The sequence below is a fragment of the Epinephelus moara genome, chromosome 22 (genome assembly GCF_006386435.1).
Source record: "Epinephelus moara isolate mb chromosome 22, YSFRI_EMoa_1.0, whole genome shotgun sequence".
Classification (NCBI taxonomy): Eukaryota; Metazoa; Chordata; class Actinopteri; order Perciformes; family Serranidae; genus Epinephelus; species Epinephelus moara.
The window spans coordinates 37,176,368-37,196,785 of NC_065527.1; the positions used below are offsets into that span (position 1 = coordinate 37,176,368).

At 40.9% G+C, this 20,418-nt stretch overlaps 1 protein-coding gene across 1 annotated transcript in view; it reads right to left on the reverse strand.

The window, feature by feature from the left end:
- Positions 1–20,418, reverse strand: part of LOC126383460 (semaphorin-6D-like) — a 481,075-nt gene that overhangs the window by 146,749 nt on the left and 313,908 nt on the right. The window contains exon 11 of the mRNA XM_050033965.1: positions 2,410–2,498. Coding sequence (XP_049889922.1) covers positions 2,410–2,498 — 89 coding nt within the window. The remainder of the gene's footprint in view (positions 1–2,409; positions 2,499–20,418) is intronic.

Here is a 20,418-nt window from a genome sequence, read left to right on the forward strand (position 1 = left end):
CCTTATCCGCTGCGAGGGTCCTAAGGACAGAGGGATGTCGTATGCTGTAAAGCCCTGTGAGGCAAATTGTGATTTGTGATATTGGGCTTTATAAATAAAATTGATTGATTGATTGATTGATATTTCCTTGTCGGAGATTTTTTCTTTTTTAATTACTACTTACGTTTTTCAAGTGATTTCCCAAATTTGTTGTTGAGTTGTAATATGCCAATTGCTTTTGGCAAATCTCGCACTCTGCTTTCTGGGGGTTGTCGGGGCATATTTTAAAGTGCAACCACACATCTGATGACCTCTTGCACATGTCTGCCAGCTCTGAGTGCGCTCATTGTCAGTAACAGACTGGTGGGGGTTAGTGTTGCGTTTAAGGCCTCCCCAAAAAAACGGGGAAAAAAGCGCTGAAGCTTCAAATGTTTTTTTTTCACAATCGAATCCCGTGCCATCGAACGAAGCTTCGAAACTTTGAATTTTTTGGGTCAGCCCTACTACACTCAAACACTGTTCTTATTGCAAGTACAGAACACAGTGTGTGGGAGTTCTTTGTTACTAAATGCTACTAAATCCAGAGAGTTTTAAAATACTAACAGCTAAATCAGTCTGTAAAGCAGAGAGCTCGTTTCTCTTAATATAATGTATTAAGGATAACCTGAGAATAAAGAAAACCACGAGATGGCATAGTTCTGTGGGAAATAAGATGTTTTTGTGCAGAGAAAGACGAGAACAGAATCAACTGGTTTAAGGTGAGACAGCTCAGTCTGTGTTTTTTAGGCTCTAGGATCAAACCACAGGTGAAGTGGATAACACTGTTCATCTTGTTACAATGCAATGTTCTGCTATGAAACCTTTGGCATTTATGTGGTTGCCACTTGAAACACTCCACCCACCCACACATCGCAGTGATCGCCCCAGGAGGACAATGCACCATGCCACACCACAAAAAATATTTAGGAATGACCAAAAGAATGTGACAAAGAGCTCAAAGTGTTGACCTGGCCTTCAAAATCCCCAGATTCCAATCTGATCAAGCATTTGTGGGACTACATAGTGCCCCACCTCAAAAGCCAAGAAGTCTCAAAGGATACTCTGCCAATGCCCTGGTGCCACACACCACAGGATATCTGCAGAGGTCCTGGGGTACATGCCTCAATAGGATCCAAGGAGGCCGCACTGTGGAGTTGGGGAATGGCTGGGGTAACAGCACATCCCACAGATGCTTGATTAGATTTGCCATCGAAGCTTCGTTCGATGGCACGGGATTCGATTGTGAAAAAAAAAATTCGAAGCTTCGGCGCTTTTTTTTCCGTTTTTTTGGGGGAGGCCTTAAACGCAACACTAACCCCCACCAGTCCGATACTGACAGTGAGCGCACTCAGAGCTGGCAGACATGTTCAAGAGGTCATCATTTGTGTGGTTGCACTTTAAAATATGCCCCGACAACCCCCAGAAAGCAGAGTGCCGAACTGAAGCGCTGCCTCCACGGGCGCTCCGCTCTGCTCAGCGGCCTGTGTGGACAGTCAGATAGGTTAACATGGGCGCCGATTGAAAACTGCCTCCGCTGCTGGGCGCTGGGCTTCGGTTCCGCGTCCGGTGTGTCCAGAATGGCATTGGTGTGTGGATGTCTGTTCATCTTTTCGTTCATGTCCTTATTAATGCACACTTTATAACTTGCTTGTTTGATTTATTAAAAACGAACGAATGAAAACTAAATATCTTTGAATATCTTAAAGGAAAATTAAAATGACCGGTAAAAATAGATTATGACCGGATTTTTATGACCCTGTCGGTCAAAATGACGAGAAAAAGTCTAGCACAACGTCTGGCCAGGACCCAAACGTTTCCCATTAGAACACTGTATTATAACCAGATGATCAATGTTATTCACTTCACCTGTCAATGGTTTGAATGTTTTGGCTGATCAGTGTATACTGTCCTTCCGAGTGAAACGTTGCCAATGTACAACAAAGCCAAAGTAATATCTGGAGAGTGTTTTACAGGCAGGATCTTCATTCAGCTGCAGAGATGAGGGTTGTTAATGCAGTGTGCTGCTTTACTGAACTGTGACGAGGTATCCTCAAAGCAGAGGTTGCCATGTAAATGCAGACACTTAAAATGAGTTTAAAAATACAATTTTGCACAAGGATCATGATTAACAGGTGAAGCAGCCCCTCACAGGATTTCAATCAGACAGAAGTCATTCGCTTTTGCCTGAATTTAGTTTTTAGGCTTTAGATAAAGAGGTTACCTTCAGAGACAGCTCTGCAGACTGAGACCGGACCTGAAGAAAACACCTGTATTCATCATGCACAGCCAGTCAGAGCTGAGTTTACTGCCTTAATACACATTTATGGATACTGTATAATATTGTTCTACACACACACACACACACACACACACACACACACACAGGTGCACCTTGCCAAGGGTGGTGTACTCCACTGCAATCTCACTGAGGAAGAAGTAGACGTAGTTCCCATAGTCGATGGCGTGCAGGAAGTGAGGCTCTGCAGTGAGAATTAGAAGAAGAAGAAGAAGAAGAATGTATGTTATCGACTTGATCTATTTTCAAGGTAAAACTCTTCTCATATATTCTCTCACTGTAGCACATCACATCATATTCAACATGTCCTGACTAATAAAATGCAGTTTAATTCATCGCCAACTTTACTTCACACTTACTGACTCTTTACTTCTCCTAGAATCCAGTTCAAAATCCCCCAGATATAAAACAAGGATTTGGGTGACGATGTTTTCAGAAAAAAAAAACGTTTCAGTCTACTGTTGAGGTGTAAAATGAAAAAGTTTGTGACTCGGCCGCCATGTTGGAAACAGTTGAGCTATAACAAAGCAGTGGCCAGAGTAAACCTTCTCATGTTACAGCTACACAGGGCACTAAAATATGTTCCTGAGAACATCTGAGGTTGGACTCCCTTTTAAATTCTTGGTGTTATAGATTTAACATTGTGTGATAGCATCACACAGTCACTGCAGATTTGTTGGCTGCACATCCATGATGAGAATCTCCCATTCCACCACATCCCAAAGGGGCTCTATTGATTTGAGATCTGGTGATTATGGAGGCAACTGGAGTACAATGAACTCATTGTCATGTTCAAGAAGCCAGTTTGAGATTATTTGAGTTTTGTGACAGGCATGTTATCCTGCTGGAAGTAGCCTTCAGAAGATGGTTACACTGTAGTCATAAGGGGATGGACACGGTCAACAATAATACTCAGGTAGGCTTTAAACGATGTTGGTACTAAGGAGCCCAAATTGCGCAAAGAAAATATCCCCCACACCATTACACCACCACAAACCAGCCTGAACCATTGATACAAGGCAGGATGGATCCATGGTTTCATGTTGTTTACCCCAAATTCTTACCCAGGGGCGGGCTGGGGTTGAAATTCAGCCTGGGAGCTTGATTTGGAGAGGCCTTTTTTCTGATCGCACGACGGACGCAAGTGGAACCGTAATTTTAACACGAATACTTTATTTGCAGTATAAAAGCAATCTAATGATATTAAACACAACACACACAGACTAGTCAGTCAGTAAAGTGTATTGAATATAATATAATTCTATGCAAAGTCCTATTGCCAACCCAGTCCTGCACACTGCACCTGTACCTGGCACTGTTTTCCTGCTCCACTTTCCTTGCTCCACTTTCCTCCTTCTCCTCCTCCTCTTCCTCCTCCTCTTCCTCCTTCTTCTCCTCCACCTCCTCTTCCATCTCCATCTCCTCCTCCTCCTTCTCCTGTCCCCCCTCATCTGTCTCTTCCTCCTCCTCACTCCTATGACTGGCATTATCCTGTCCCTCTGCATCAACTCCACGACTGACACTGGCCTTGTCAGCTAATAATAACAATAACAGCAACAATGATAAACGTTATAGCAAAGAATTCACAGTGTTAGAACACTAATACAATATAAAAACCAACATAACAAAAGCGCCACACACACACACACACACACACACACACACACACACACACACACACACTGTAAATGAATTACTCACTTTAATGTATTTTTCTTGAGCTGGTAAAAATGGCTATATATTAATGTAGAAACAGAACAGGAAAACAGCTGTATAGCCTATATATTCAAATATTATCTTTTTAACTTTGAACACAGACTCTCTCCTGACATAGGCTATGTTTTCTTTTGTAATAAAGCCAGTATGGATTTTATTTTTAATTGATAAAGCAGATTAATGATTTATGCACATATGGTGTAACATTGCTGATAGGCTACCTTTGATGTTCTATGTGCCCTGAACACATCCAAAAACGCAAACTAGAGTTCTCAATGGGCCTGAAAATTACAACCCGACCCGGCCTGCGGGTTTTTAAGCCCAGACCCGACGCAGCCGACACACCAGCATTAGCCTAATTGTCTGCCCGAAAAAAAGGAAGCCCGAGGCCCAACCCGGCCCGAGTCATTTGCATATTTTTTCGGCCCGAACCTGCGGGTCCGGTCGGGTTTGTCGGGCCGGCCCGACCCGTCTGGGATGATAGGGCCATGTAGGCAGTGCTTGCTAACAGCTCATACCCCCCCTTAATATGCATAATATTAGATTGACCCAGTCTGACGTTCCACTCTGTGCCACTGCCACCTGCGGCTGCGAGGGCAGGCTGCTGTGCTCAACCGCGGCTGCATTTTATGGGGTAAAAAAACGTTCTGACCACCGGCCAGTTCGGCCGGGAACAGACCGGCCGTTCGGGAATACTCCCAAACCTCCGTATGGCCAGCCCGCCCCTGTTCTTACCCTACCATCTGAATGTCACAGCAGAAATCCAGACTCATCAGACCAGGCAACGTTTTTTTGTGTGAATTGTAGCCTCAGTTTTCCGTTTGTAGCTGACAGGAGTGGCACCCAGTGTGGTCTTCTGCTGCTGTTGCCTGTCTGCTTAAAGGTTCGATGTGCTGTTTGTTCAGAGATGGTCTTCTGCATGGTTGACGATCATGGCGGACGCCGAGCAGACATGCAGGCAGGCAGGCATTGCATCAATGCTCCAAATGCCTCTATACGCCTCCGAAAAGCGTCAATCCTCACCACAAATGTCGTTATTTGTTTTTCTAGCAATTCTGTACTTCTTTCCATGTCCAATACATCCACGTTCTTTCTAAAAACCGCGACCAGGTATGGATCCGAGCTAGAGGTAGCCTACACCTCCTTCATACAAGACTCATGAACACCAACCGAATTAGAATGCCTACAGGGAAACCAGAGCACACACAGACACTTGGTCGCCTCACAGGGCTTGCACAACTTGCAGCCATTCTTCTCTTGGCTGGCGATGTAGAAATAAAGCCTGGTCCCTTACCAATGGATGTAGCCAACATCTGATCAGACGTCAGCCGGCTACATCGCCTCAGCCAGCCATGCTAAGTCAACAGCTAAATTGGATCCCACAACAGATGCTTTACCCACCTCAGCAGCTAGCCTGTCCTGCTTGGCAGCCAGTCTGGCCCGCGCAACAGCTAGCCTGGCCCCATTGCACTAGCCTGTTGGTCCCTGGCAGCGGCTTGGCAGCAGCGGTGACTGCGGTGGCCTCTCCGGTGGAGTCCATCCTCTGGCCGAGGACCCGGTGGCTGCTCGCCTTCCCCGTTGGGTCGTTCCAGGGTGTTAGCTTGACACGGCAGTGGCAGTGGCCTCTCAAGCGGAGATACACCTGCACCAACTACCCTCGGCTCGAAGCGACAGTTCACCAACAACAGCGACGGCTCTTCCAGTAAACTCACAACCGCTGGCCCAGCAGCTGAATGCCTCAACCAATGTGCTGCATATGGACAACACAACGACAGCGGTGGCACTCCCAGCGGTGTGGAGCAGACTGAGTAACATCCACCCCACACTCCCGGCGGTGTGGAGCGGACCGAGTAACATCCATCCCACACTCCCGGCGGTGTGGAGCGGACCGAGTAACATCCACCCCACACTCCTGGCGGTGTGGAGCGGACCGAGTAACATCCACCCCACACTCCCGGCGGTGTGGAGCGGACCGAGTAACATCAACCTGTCCCCAGACAGCAACTCTGCTACAGCGTCAACCCCAGCGGGACTATGCCCTCAGCCACCAGCCCAACAGTGGGACAACGCTAACAATACACAGCGGACCTGTAAGTCTTCACAGAAAAACCCAAGTAATGTTATAACTAAACTTAGAAATCGTGCTACCAAAAAATATAGGTTCATGAAACTTTTCCATACACTAAACTCAAGCTAAAATAATGTGGGACCCACAATACAGAAATAAAGGACTTTTAGGAGGGCATCTGAATGTACGTAGTATGGTCCCAAAAAGGGAACAGCTGGAACATCTTCTTGTCAATTCTAATATTGATTTTTTGGGACTATCTGAAACATGGCTCAATTCCTCATCTCCAGAGGCTGCAATATCGTTACCTGGCTATACACAAGATGAACTCTGTTCTGTCACGCCATACAGAAGACATAAAAATAATCCGCTCGGATGCGGCCAAACTGCAACAGCGCATCTCCAACAATGAAAAGACAACAGCTGTCAGTAAGAAGGACTTGCAAACTCTCAATAAAAAACTGGTGGAACTAGAAGACAGATCATGTAGAGACAACTTGCTAATATTCAACCTTAAAGAGGGTCTGGAGAAGGACAACGCCCTCGCCTACCTGACATAGAAGATCCCGATATGGTCCACTAATCTGGCAGCTTCCCCCCCCAGAGCTGATGAGATGTCACCGCCTCAGGCAGCCGGTACACCGGTCTGACGGGAGACAACTTGGTCCCCGGCCGATGATAATGAAGTTCCTTCGCTATATCGACAGGGACTGCGTCCTGAATGAAGCACGGGGAAGTCCTCCTACGGTGGGTGGCCTCCAGCTGAAGTTTGCTACTGATTACAGTGAAGCGACTGCAGCATGCTGTAAACCTTGCTATAAGCTGATGCATAAGGCCCGGGCCTTGGGCTACAAGGTGTTTCTGCTATACCCTGCCAACATAAAGCTCACCAAGGGAAATGAAATCCACACCTTTACGAACTTAAAAGAAGTCACGGATTTCATCTCCCCCTCCCCACCACCAGTGGAGGACTGAGTGCTGGTGGTAACGCTATAGACCGTCTCAAACTGGTAAAACATAAACATTCTAAATGGGTCCCTTTATATTTCCTCTTTGAATGTATGTTAATGCAGAAGCTGACAGGAAGTAAACAGGGACCAAAGTTGTTGCCCTAGCAACAGAATAGCAATGAAACGGTCCATAGGTACGCTGAGGCTGTTCTCAACTGCCGGGAGTGTCTCGAGTGTCTCAGGCTGTGCAGCTGCAAATCTTGCTTGAACTTTGTATACTGAACTGGAAAACAAACTAAAAACTGAGCCATATTTTTTTTTTTTTTTTTTTGACCAATAGGGATTATTATGATGTCATCATATTGATAAGATCACTTGGGGATCTGTCTTATTTTCTAGTCTAGTTTCTGTGTTATTTTTTATTTTTTATAGCCCATTTTCTTCTTGTATGGAGGGGGTTGGAGGAGACATGACTGTCGCTCTTTTTTGTTATGTCTCACTCCTGCTGTGCACAGGGCATCATGGTGTTTGTTAGTTCGTTCGTCTGTTGTCTTTGTTTGTCCTGTTGTTTGTTCCCAGAAATCATCCTCAACAGCCATCTCACTTATAAATGTCAGGTTTTATATGGGTTTTGATGATTTAAGTTGTGATGGAGAATATGTACAGCAGTGCATTAACAATGATGGGAATTTAAGTTGTATGTATAATGTATAAATATTAAATAATGTATAAATAATTATAAAAAAAAATACTCATTTCTGCACCTAAAAATTAGAAGTCTAAATAAACACCACGATGACCTAGTTTCTTTTCTCTCTAACTCAGGCTGTAGTTTTGATGTGATAGGATGCAGTGAAACATGGCTAAATGACAGCTCTTATATTGACTTCCTGAATTTAGATGGCTACAATTTAAATTATAAAAATAGACTTGGTAGAACTGCTGGGGGTACATGTCTTTATGTAAAGTCAAAGTACCAGGTAAATATTTGTGATGACCTTGGTATTGATAATGACTACTCTCTCTTTATTGAGACAAATTTAAATAATGGTAAAAAAAAACAACTTATTGTTGACTGACTCTGACTTAAGTATATTCAGGGTCAAGCTGGATGAGCTTTTGTTCTCCATAAATAGAAAAAATAAAGCCTGTGTCATCCTTGGGGATTACAATATAGATATCTCCAAGGAAGATGCTGCTCATTTTTTCCCACCATTAATTCATTTACTAGAGTAACACATCATAGCCAGTCAAATATCGACAACTTCATCACAAACATTCAAAAAACTAGTTTGGTTTCTGGTGTAGTGCTTTGTGACATTTCTGATCATTTTCCCAATGTGTTATTTTCTTGATTATGTTTGCATGATGATGAACACACGTAATACAACAAAAACCAAAGTCTTAAATGAGAGAACCTTGCAGAAATTATGTGAAAGCCTGCAAGCCAAAACTTTTGACTCAGTTTATTGTTGCAGTGATCCTGAAACTACGTATGACCCTCTGATAAATGACATTAATGATTTCATTTGGAGTACAATACCAGAGAAGACTGTCAGATGCAGTATCACAGATTGCAATCCCTGGCTCACAAAGGGCATCTTAAAATCCATCACCCACAAAAACAAACTGTATGCGTTACATCAAGAATCCAAGTAACATTAGTAACCAGAAATACACAAAATGCAGGAATAAACACACATATTATGAGACTGAGCAAAATAAATCATTACACTGAACTCATAAAAGCATCTCAGGGTGACTCAAAAAAATCTTGGCAAGTGCTAAATAAAATCCTTAACAGGGGCCCAAAAAAACACTGCTTGCTGATATTGATGATCTTGTAAACAACCTAAATAATTACTTTATTTCAGTCGGAGAAAATCTTTCCAATGTTATTAGTCATCCATGTGGTGCTTCGTTTAAACATTATTTGTCAGGTAATTACCCACATTCATTTTTCATGAAGCCAACTGACAAAAATGAAGTCTTAAAAATTATTATGAACATGAAAAACACTAATACAGCTGGGGTAGATGATATTTGCAACAAAATCTTGAAAGCCATCGTACATGTAATTATTGATCCACTTGTTCATTGTATAAATCTCTCTTTAATATCTGGAGTTGTGCAGAAAATGGCAAAGATTGCAAGAGTTGTACCAGTATTTAAGTCTGGTGCCAAAAATTGCCTGCATAACTACCGACCTTTAGCTGTCCTGCCTACACTCTCAAAGGTCTTTGAGAGAGTAGTATACAATCAACTGAGTAGTTAACTAGACAAATTGAATATTCTTACTCCATCACAGTGTGGCTTTAGGAAAAAGAGTACTACTTGTATGGCAGTTATTGATTTTACTGAAAAGATTAATGACGCCATCGAAAAAGGTGAATGTGGCATTGGTGTGCTTTTAGACCTATTTAAGGTCTTTCACACTATTGATTTTGAGATTCTTTTAAACAAATTACATCACTATGATGTCAGAGAAGTTGCACTTAGCTGGATCAAAAGTTATATGTATGGTAGACAACAATATGTTTACATTAATGATCAAAAGTCTTTACGTAAATCCATCAAATATAGGGTCCCCCAGGGCTCTATTTTGGGGCTGCTCCTCTTTATCCTATATATTAATGATTTTGTAAATTCTTCATCTGTTTTACATTAAGTATTGTTTGCGGATGATACAAACCTGTTTTCGTCACATAAGAGTCCATTTGAATTAAAAGATATCCTAAGCAGGGAGTTAGTGAAAGTGGACACATGGTTTAAATGCAACAAATTATCCCTAAATATTAAGAAGACAAACTACATTTTCTTTCGTTCTCATAAAAATTACTTGAATGACCTGCCTATTAGTATCAGTATAAATGGGCAGGATATTGAAAGAGTTTACTCCACTAAATTCCTGGGGGTCCATATAGATGAATTTGTATATTTCAAATGTCATATTGATTTTGTAACAAATGAATTGTCTAAATATGTTGGTCTGTTTTTTAAACTGAGACACTTTCCCCCACTTTCAGCACTTCTCACCTCATATAAAACCTTATTTGAACCCCACATCAATTACTGCAATATTACTTGGGCTAACACTTTTCCAGTCACCTATAGAAATTACAGATTCTCATGGTCACACTTTAATGCACCCACAACACCACTTTTTTGTGCCTATGGTCTACTGAGGCTTACAGAATGTAACTTCTTTCATAATGCAAGTATGATTTATCAAGTAGTATATGGATTAAATAACCGACTATGTGACCTTGTTCCAATCTGCCGTCCACAGCACTCACATGACACTAGGAAAAAGCATCTTATCTTTGGAAAGAAACAAAAACTAAAGTGCATCAGTCTGAGTGTCGTGTGCAAGGGTCCGCAGATTTGGAATGAGCTTGACGAAAATATCAAAATGTCACATTCAGTCTCCACCTTTAAGAAAAATTAAAAGAAACACCTTCTCTCAATGTGTAATGATTAATTGATTGCATGAATGCCACTCATTGCACCGTATGTATGTAGCTGTATGTCCTTATTTGGGGATTCGATGCTCTCCATCTTTTTGCCTTTTGCTTTGTTCTGACTTGTTCTTTTCTTTGATCCAGGGTTCATATTGTGTGCTCAATAACCGTCTTTTCTGCATCTTTTGTTAATTAATATAAAGTTGGGGATAACCTATTTGGTAACACTTTATATTAAGGTACTGTAATAAGCATTAATTAATGCTTAATAAGCACCAATTAACAGTTAATGAGCACTTATAAGACAGCGTAAGATGTTTATTACCATTAATAAGACTATATAAGTGTTAATTATAGCATAATTAACACAGTTATTATTGCATATAGGAGCATTATAAGCTCTTAATAGAAACTTGATAACAGTTTATAAAGCTATCCTAAATATTAATAAGATGTCTATTTACATTAATTATGATTTATAAGGGTTAATTATAGGATAATAACCATATTTATTACTGGTTTATAAGACACTATAAGACCCTATCAGATTAAATGAATAAGGCGTTATTAATAGTTAATAATGACCCTTTGCAGCTACTGGATCTAAAGTGGGAACAGTGTCATATAAAGGTTAATAAATCATTAATATGCTCTCAGGGCTTGAAACTAACGGTGTCCTGACGTCCCGACGACTATAAAAATTGCTACTGGGACACAAAGATGATTTGTCTGGGACAATTCCGGGACAGCAAAAAAAGAAAGTCAAAGCAATATCGAAATGGGTGTTATTTACAGCGTCATTACGTATGGACATCTGAGCGTTGCTTTTGTCACTTGAATAACTTCAATAAAAACAGCAAAAATACAGTGGCTTTTGCTACACCTGATCTGGCTCCACACGCGCACGCATGCATGCACACACACACACACACACACGGAACCCCTTCTTTCTCTATCGATACAGCCCATAATGCATCTAATCGGCTATTTGAAGTGTCACCTCTTCAGAGCAAAGCATGTCAATTCTGTTTTGAAATTCGTGTTATTTGCAAAGTCATCACATCTAAACATAATTTTGATGTTACTTTTAATCGTTTAAACAGAAAGTTAAGCACTAGTAAAGGCTATCGCCAAACTGTGCAAAATGCATCCTGGGATATTATCTCAACTCACTGCATGGCAGTCACGCTGGGTGCCACTCGCCACCTATGATCGCCACTCCTCATCAGAGCACAGAACTTAGCAATGCTGAGATGGTTGAAAAAAAACTGATGCAAGCTCCTCCAGTGCCGCTCCTAGAAATAGGTTCGGTAGCTAAGTGCGTTGCTAATGACGCTCTGTGTGAGTTAAAGTGGGTGAAATGTGTGTGAAGATGCATATGGTTGAGATACAAGACTGACAATAAATGTGTGAAGCAGGATGAGCAGAGTGAATGTGTTAGGAGCATCGATGAGCTGTTGAGCAGGTTAATGGATATAGGCTGCGTCATGTTCATGTTAACTCCTGCTGATTTGCTAACGCCATAGCCTGACTTCATTCCTCTCCGTCAGTAAGGTTAAAGGAGCATTTCATACATTTTGGTAATTGAAGTTTGTATCAGGCCCAGTGTGTAAGTGTTTTATTATCACTCTTGTGAAACCGTTGTGAGAGTAATTCAGTACTAGGCTGTGGATTAAAAACAAGGGAAGTTAGATTAAATTATGGTGACCTGGGACGTCGGTGGCTTAGTGGTAGGGCAGGCGCCCCATGTACAGGGCTGTTGCCGCAGCGGCCCGGGTTCGACTCCAGCCTGTGGCCCTTTGCTGCATGTCACTCCCTCTCTCTCTCCCCCTTTCACACTAGTCTGTCTGTCCTATCAAATAAAGGCTAAAAAATGCCCCCAAAAATATCTTAAAAAAAAAAATAAATAAATAAATTACGGTGACCAGACGTCCCCGATTTCTGGGGACAGCCCCCGATTTGGGTGACCTGTCCCTGGTAAAAGCTGTCCCCGAAAATGTCCCTGATTTTGACATTGAATGGGGGAAAAATGCACGCAGACTCAAACATCAGTTATTACGGTAGTCAGTAAACGCATCGCCAGAGAAGACGTCATAAGACGTACAGACGTTATCAGGAAGCACAACCAGACACAGCAGCATCAACAACAATCTAGAAGCGGCAAAAAGGACAGAAAAGGAGAAAAGGAGACCAGCTGCCGCGTTAAATGGTATGTTGTGTATGAACTTATTTATTTTGTGTGAGTTGGCAGTAGATTCGACTGTGTGTGTGTTTAGTGAGGTAACATTCAGTGCATCTGTTTAATCTGAACTGAAGACCTAACGTAAGGTTATAGAGGTCAGTGAACGTTAACATTATGTCACTGTTTTTATATCTGTCATTGGTGAAGCTGTAACGTTAGCGTGAGATTACCAGGTGATGACATTGTTGTGGCTCTCTTTTAGAAAAGGAGGAGGTGGAAGACTGCTTTGGTAGTATAGGATTTTCCTGGAGGCATAGGGACCTGAGACTGTGTTAAAATAATAAATAAATAATATGTAAATGGTTAATAGTTGTGTGTGTTAACTGCTGTATTTTGTGTCGGGCTGGCACCAGACAGTGCTGTGTGGGTAACCAATGACTGTAGTAATCTGTAATGACTAAATTATATAGGTATTATATTACCAAAACTGCTATTTCTTTAAGAAACTATTCACTTACTATTGGCTCTGTTCTTGCAGTTTTTCTCATGTTCTCCTCTGCTCTTATTCTACCCAGGCTCCTGAGGCAGAGGCTACAGAGCGGGATGAATGAGGAGATCACGGTGATGTCATCCATTTTTTGATTGCCACCTTTTGTGTCATAAATATCAGTTAAGTATTCAGTTATGAGTTGAAACCTTTGACCAAAAATATCCATCCTAACTCAAGCTAATAAGATTAAGATATTTTTGTCTTCCTCAGTGGATGGATGATTGGTGATGTCACTCATTTGTTTGATTGCAACCTTTTGAGTAATAAAAGCTGGTCAAAATACATGAAAAAGTACTTGTCCCTGTTTTTTATTTCATAATGATAATATTTAATGATTTTTCACCGCCGCACTGAAAATGTCCCCGATTTTCATCTCAGAAATCTGGTCACCTTAGATTAAATATGTTTATGGGTTTAATTCTGAGCCTTCTCTTTCAGAGGGATGGGCTGACATTGCAGATGGTGTCTTGTAGCCATGCAGGTAAACAAAATAAACTCCCTAGAGAGGAATTAATATGCTATGGTGTATGTTTTTTTCTTCTGTATTTCAGACAGTCCCAGGTCAGCATCTGAAGCAGTTCCTGGATGAAGTGGGACCTTTTCCCAGAAACACCTTCTCTGGTGTAAAACTCAACAGGAAACAAGTGGATGATGATGACTTCCACAAAGTGAAAGATAAACTAATCAATGGCTTCTGTGACAACCTCACCACGCGGTTTGGCAACCTTGATGAGGGTGTCTTGAAGGCCGCTGCCACCATGTTTGACCTAAGCAACTGGCCTGAAGACATCACTGACCTGGCCACCTTTGGCCTGGCCGATGTTGAGACTTTTGTCACTCACTTTCAGAAAACTGATGGGTTACAGGGAGCTTTGTGGAACACTGTATTCCCGAACAGTGAATCTAAATAACAAAACTTTTGAAAAAGCCAAATGACCTCAGATCTGTCTTTTTTTTTTTTAGAACTCAACTATTAGGGTTTCCAATCCTTTTTTCCTGTTTTTGACAATAGTGGATGCATTAAAAATCAATATGAAAAGGATATATGTCCTTATGTTGTGTTTTCACCACCATTGGTAGGCTGAATTCTCATCACAATTGAATATAGCAGCTAACTCTGAATCAATCTACTCAAATTTTTTAAGTTCAAATAACTTATGTTTGTCTTAGTATGCCATTTTGAGGAAATGAGATTCCCGTGATCCTTTGCTAAAGAAAATAATAACATACTAGAATGAAAAGAATGCATCAGAATTCTTTAATGTTGAAATAATGATTTATATCTGGATGTTGCAATAGGTGCATAATTAATAGAATTATCAACTTCAATGAGTGCATAATGAAGGGTTTATGAATGTCAACAAGACACTGTTCCCACTTTAGATCCAGTAGCTGCAAAGATGCATTATGAGCTGTTAATAAGTGCATATTCATTTATTAACCTTTATACAACACTGTTCCCACTTTAGATCCGGTAGCTACAAAGATGCATTATGAGCTGTTAATAAGTGCATATTCATTTATTAACCTTTATACAACACTGTTCCCACTTTAGATCCGGTAAGGCAAAGGATCATTATTTACTATTAATAAGTGCATAATTAAGCATTTATTAACCATAATATGGCATTTATATAAACTTCTTATAGCCTCATTAATGTTAATAAACATCTTGTTAATACTGATAAATTGTCTATAAGCTCTTAAGGATGTTCTCGTACCCAATAATATGTTATAAGCCAATAATAAATGTGTTGTATAATATTATTAACACTCATTAGGTCTTATTCATGTTAATAAACACCTTATTAATTTCATCTTATAGGGTCTTATAGTGTCTTATAAACCATAATTAATATAAAGTGTTACCACCTATTTTATTCTTTTATGCTGTAATAGCATGATTTCTGCTATACTTCTGTTTTCAGACTCTGATAATGTACATTGCCATATGAAATTGAAATTTCTGTCTGGGCCCCCTCTTATAAGCTTAATTTAGCTTTCCTGGGGTGACCCATTTCACATGTCCTATGTGTGTTGAGCTCAACACATTTGAAGAAATTCCCTGGTATGTGAATAAACAAACATGACAAAGAATAATGTATTTCGAAGAGACAGGCTTCAAGGGAAGGGTGGTGGTGTCCTTTTTTATGTCAAAAACACAATTGCCTGTAAACAAATGATATGGCCTAATGACATCACAATTGAATGTGTTGGTATACATATCACACTTTCTTCCGAAATGTCCTTTACTGTGAACTGTCTCTACCGTCAACCCTCTGCCAAAGTTGATTTTTATGATTAAAACCCTCCTCAACCACTGTGATTTTAATAAAGAGGTACTTATTATGGGAGACTTTAATGGGAATTGGAATGACAAAAAGAATAGGATAAACCTTAAGCAGATCACCGATCACCATAATCTTACTCAGTTAATTAACGCTTCAACTAGGATAACAAATCACTCTGAAACCACAATAGATTTAGTGTTCTCTAATAAACCAGAAAGAGTCATAAAATCTCATAACTTTCTGACTGGTCTATCGGACCACAACGCAATCTTCATCACCAGAAAACTCACTAAAAAGCGGTTCAATACTGCACTCTCAAACTCCTCTGAGGATCCCTCTAATTACTGCTTTATCCCTAAAAACCAAGAACAAAATCTATCTGAGGCGTTGAATGGTCAGGACTGGGATGAAATTCTCTCTTGTGATGATGCTAATATAAGTTGTGATTTTTTTCATTCTTTACTAAAAACAATTGTAACACCTTTTATGCAGAAGGGAGGCCACAAGAAAAGGGGGTACTCCCTGCCCTGGATTAGTAGCCATTGTAAAAAACTTATGGTGCACAGGGACCAATTATTAAAAGAATCCCTGATTTCTGGCCTGACTAGACAAAATTTTACATCAATGAGAAATCAAGTGACACAGAGTCTATACATAGCCAAGGCAAAAAAATGTATGTCTGTCATTGAAAATGCAAAAGGAAATAGTAAACTGATCCAGGAAAGCATAAATAAACTCACAGGTAGACATAAAAAAATCAAGACAATAAAGAACTTGAACTCAAATTCTGTGAAAGGCTGGTGTCTGAACTAGTGCTGCACGATTTTATAAAAATGTGCGATTGCGATTTGAGTGGACAATATCGCGATTTGCGATTGCGATTACAATATAATACATAAATGGTATCATTAATCTTCTTGCTTGATTCAGTGTTTCCCCTACATTATATTAGGGGGGTACTGACCTGACCTGACATAGTTATTTTATGGACAGTGTGTAAATGACCATCAACAGACTGAACACAGCCAAACACGCTGCTCACACAGCAGCGCAGCACGGCACTGTACACACAGCGGAGCGAGCATATGTTGCGTTCAGGCGTTGTCACGTAAATGACAAATTCCATCACGCCATAGCACAACACAGCAGCGTGTCAAGTGGGCTGAAACCGAGCAAAGTTGCTCAGTTTTTCATTTGTTATTACATAGTTTGTTATGGAGTCCATGATTTCCCCATGACACTTACAAATGTTTGCATAACTGTGCTTGGATGTTGTTTTATGAGGCTCTGGCAGCTTTCAGTTGTCTCTTTGTCTTTGACTTTACACGGGTCGGCTTTCTCTCAAATGCATTCTTCCTACTTTTCTCTGTGCTGTCTCGAATGCTGATATAGATTGGTTGTGTTGCCGCGGGACGTGGCGACTTTAACTTTTACACTTAAACAGCACGTCTTTCTGTTCAACGTCGCCGTACCTGAATCCAAAGTATCGCCATTAACAGACGTTTTTTTCGCCACCAACTCAGCCTGTTCATGGTCGTGCTCATGCTCTTCTTCAGCGTCTGTGTTGGTCACTGCTGCACGCCGGCTGCACGCACCAGGATAGCTTGTGGGCGTGATGTCAACAAACTCCACACACTACAGGAGAGGCAGTCACGTTAACATTTATTTACATTAAATCGCAAATCACAGCCTTTTATGCGGTTATGTAATCGCACAGCCTGACATTGCGATTGCGATTGCATTTAGATTAATCGTGCAGCACTAGTCTGAACCGGTCACACTTGCTACCAAACTAAATGAATACTTTTTAAACTCAGTGCTTGAGATCTCTCAATCCTTCTCAAAGCCCAGTGCCACCCAGCATCATTCTTATGCTCCAGCTGGGTTGCTCGTACAGCTAAAGGGTTAGCAGCTGAGCCCCCATCTCAAACATTTCAACCTGCTGTATCTAGTCAGCAATATTCTAATAATGATCCTGCAATTCTCACTATCAAAGAAGTAACTGTGTCTGAAGTAATAAACATTATTACTAACCTAAAAAATTCCAAAGCCAGGGATGATCATGGTCTTGATACCAGCTTTTTAAAATCTCATAAATATTCCTTAGCACAACCAATCACACATTTAGTCAATGTATCTATTAACCAGGCGACTGTTCCATCAGTGTGGAAAGTGGCAACGGTAACCCGTTTTCAAATCCGGTGACAAAACCGACCCTGCCAACTACAGGCCTATTAGCATCCTCCCAGTGACCTCTAAAATTGCTGAAAAGTGGATTGCTAAATCCATTAAAGAACATCTTAATAACAGTGGCCCACCTCTCCATCCTATGCAGTTCTGTTTCCGTTCTCACCACTCGACTGAAACAGCCGCCTGTGTTTTTGTCGAGAAGGTCAAATATTACCTAGATAGATTTCCATGTGTTGGTGCTGTATTTTTTGACTTCAAACGGGCATTTGTCACTGTCAATAATAATAATATCCTCCTCTCTAGACTTTCTGGTTTTAATTTCTCCGATAATGTTATTACATGGATGAAATCTTATTTATCCAAAAGAAAAAATAGAAAAAACTATGTAAGAGTTGGCGAGCACAAATCACCCTACCTGCATTGCCCAGTAGGGGTCCCTCAGGGGTCCATACTAGGACCTCTATTGTTTTCTCTAATGAACTGCCAAATGTTTGCCCAAACGTCGAAACCCTTATGTTTGCTGATGATACAGTGATCTTTACTTATGCTGAAAACCCCCAAGATGCAGCTCAAAAATTAACCACTGCCTTAACCCACATTCAAAAGTGGCTGATTAGCTCATGTCTCTCACTAAATGCTAAAAAACGGTTTGCATGACCTTCGGTAAACCAACATCCCTCCTGTCTCCCTCTAAAATTTATTTGAGGGGTGAGGAGCTCCAGAATGTGAGTGAATTTAAATATCTTGGTGTCATGTTGGATTCAACATTATCCTTTAAAGTCTGTATAAAGCAGCAAAAAATATCTGTTATAAGTTTGTCACATCACAGAAATGTGTGTCATTAATCACTGAGCCAAATTTGAAGATTAAAAAAATTGCTAAGTATATAAAATTAGCTCTCGAAATCATGGAAAAACAAGCACTTCTCTCTGCTGTGAAACGCTGGGGGCGTGTCTGGAGGGGTATGTCTGCAGCCTCTTGTCTCATGACTTCAGGCTGCAGCCATTCAGTCCACGCCCACTCGCGGGAGGGAAGCCGCCTCCGTGTACTGTACAAGGACGTAACCCCGCACCTGCAGCCGGCAGAACGGGAGGATGTAATCCAGGGAGGGAGAGTGTCTGTTCGGCTCCACTGACTGAAAATATTTTTTCCAGCGGATGTCTTAGTTACAACATGATCGAGCTAACTGGAGTAGTTTCATGTCGTATCCGACAACGGGAGGCTTTTAACAGATGATGTCCTGATGTTAGCTTTGCTGCTGCTGTTAGCTATCCCTGTCAGCTGCAGCCACTGATGCTTTCTAGACATCGTGATTTCCCAAAACTGAATAAATACCACATATAGCAACACAAAACTGCTTTGCTAGCTCAATCAAGTTGTAACTAAGACATCCGCTGGCAAAAATATTTTTTTCACGGACCGTTTATTGTGTTACTGAGTTAGTTATTATAGACACCGCTAACAGCTAACAGCTAACAGTTAGGCCAGCTAATCTACGATAACCATGTTATTAATTACAAAACGTGCACACAGAAATAGTAATGTTTGTTCAGTCATTGTGTTTATAGACTTTACAAACATCAGATTAGTCTAAAGGGTGATATAGTGATGAGAAAAATGTGAGATATATATATATATATATATATATATATGTATAGCTAAACTCTGCTGGTTTTCTACCCGGAAGTTATTGTAAACAACAAGGCGATTCCCTCTATTTATACTGCTACAGCCTCAGGGGGCGTGTTTGTAGCAGGGATAGCTCCATTACGTAACGCGGCTATGATTTAAGGCCCGCCCACTAAATCCAGAACACAGAAACCTAGAAACGCAGATTGTGAAGTCTAGCTCCACAATTCAATTGTAAATGGTTGAAAGGCTTTTTTTTTACACATTTTGAGGAATACTTTTATGACCTATTTAATGTGTTTAGAAGAAAGTTGCAGAATTTGCTTCACACAGACTTTAAGAACCATATTAAAAGTGTCGTAAAATCTGTCAATTTTCATCTTCAAAATTTTAAACAGATCAGATCATCTTTGTCTGTCAGCGTGGCCCTAACATTTTTACATTCCATGATTCTATCGCATATTGATTACTGTATCACCAGCTGGTCCTATACATGTGACTCAACTCTTAGATCTATTGAATCTTGTTTTAAAGAGGCACTCAGAGTCTTAGATAAGAAGCCCTTGTCTTATCACTATTGCAGCATTCTTGACAAATATGATTTCTTAAACTTTACCAATTTAAAAAATTTCAAATCTGCCTGTCTTATCGATAAAATTTTACATGGCTTGGCCCCTCCGCCACTGAACGATTTTATTAAACTGAGATCTCTCCGTGGCTCTACCTTACGAGTGACTAGGGCCATGGATAGAGGGGATTAGGAACTCCACTCCATGCAGACATCTTTTGCTCAGAATACCCTGTCTTTCAAAGGGTGTGCCTTTTGGAATAGCATCCTACCCTCCGTAAGGGAGTGTTCAAGTTTTATCACATTCAAGAAACAGCTGAAGCTGTGCTTAAAGGGCCAGTGTGTAAAATGGGTTGAAAACAGTGACATCAGTGGTCAAATTCTAGATTGCAGGGCTCACTCGCTCACCCCTCCCGTCGGGTAAATGACGGTGGCCTCGTAGGGAAAAAAAGCCTTGCGCACGAGTTTTTCAGGAGTAGGTCTATCTAGCGACGAGGTG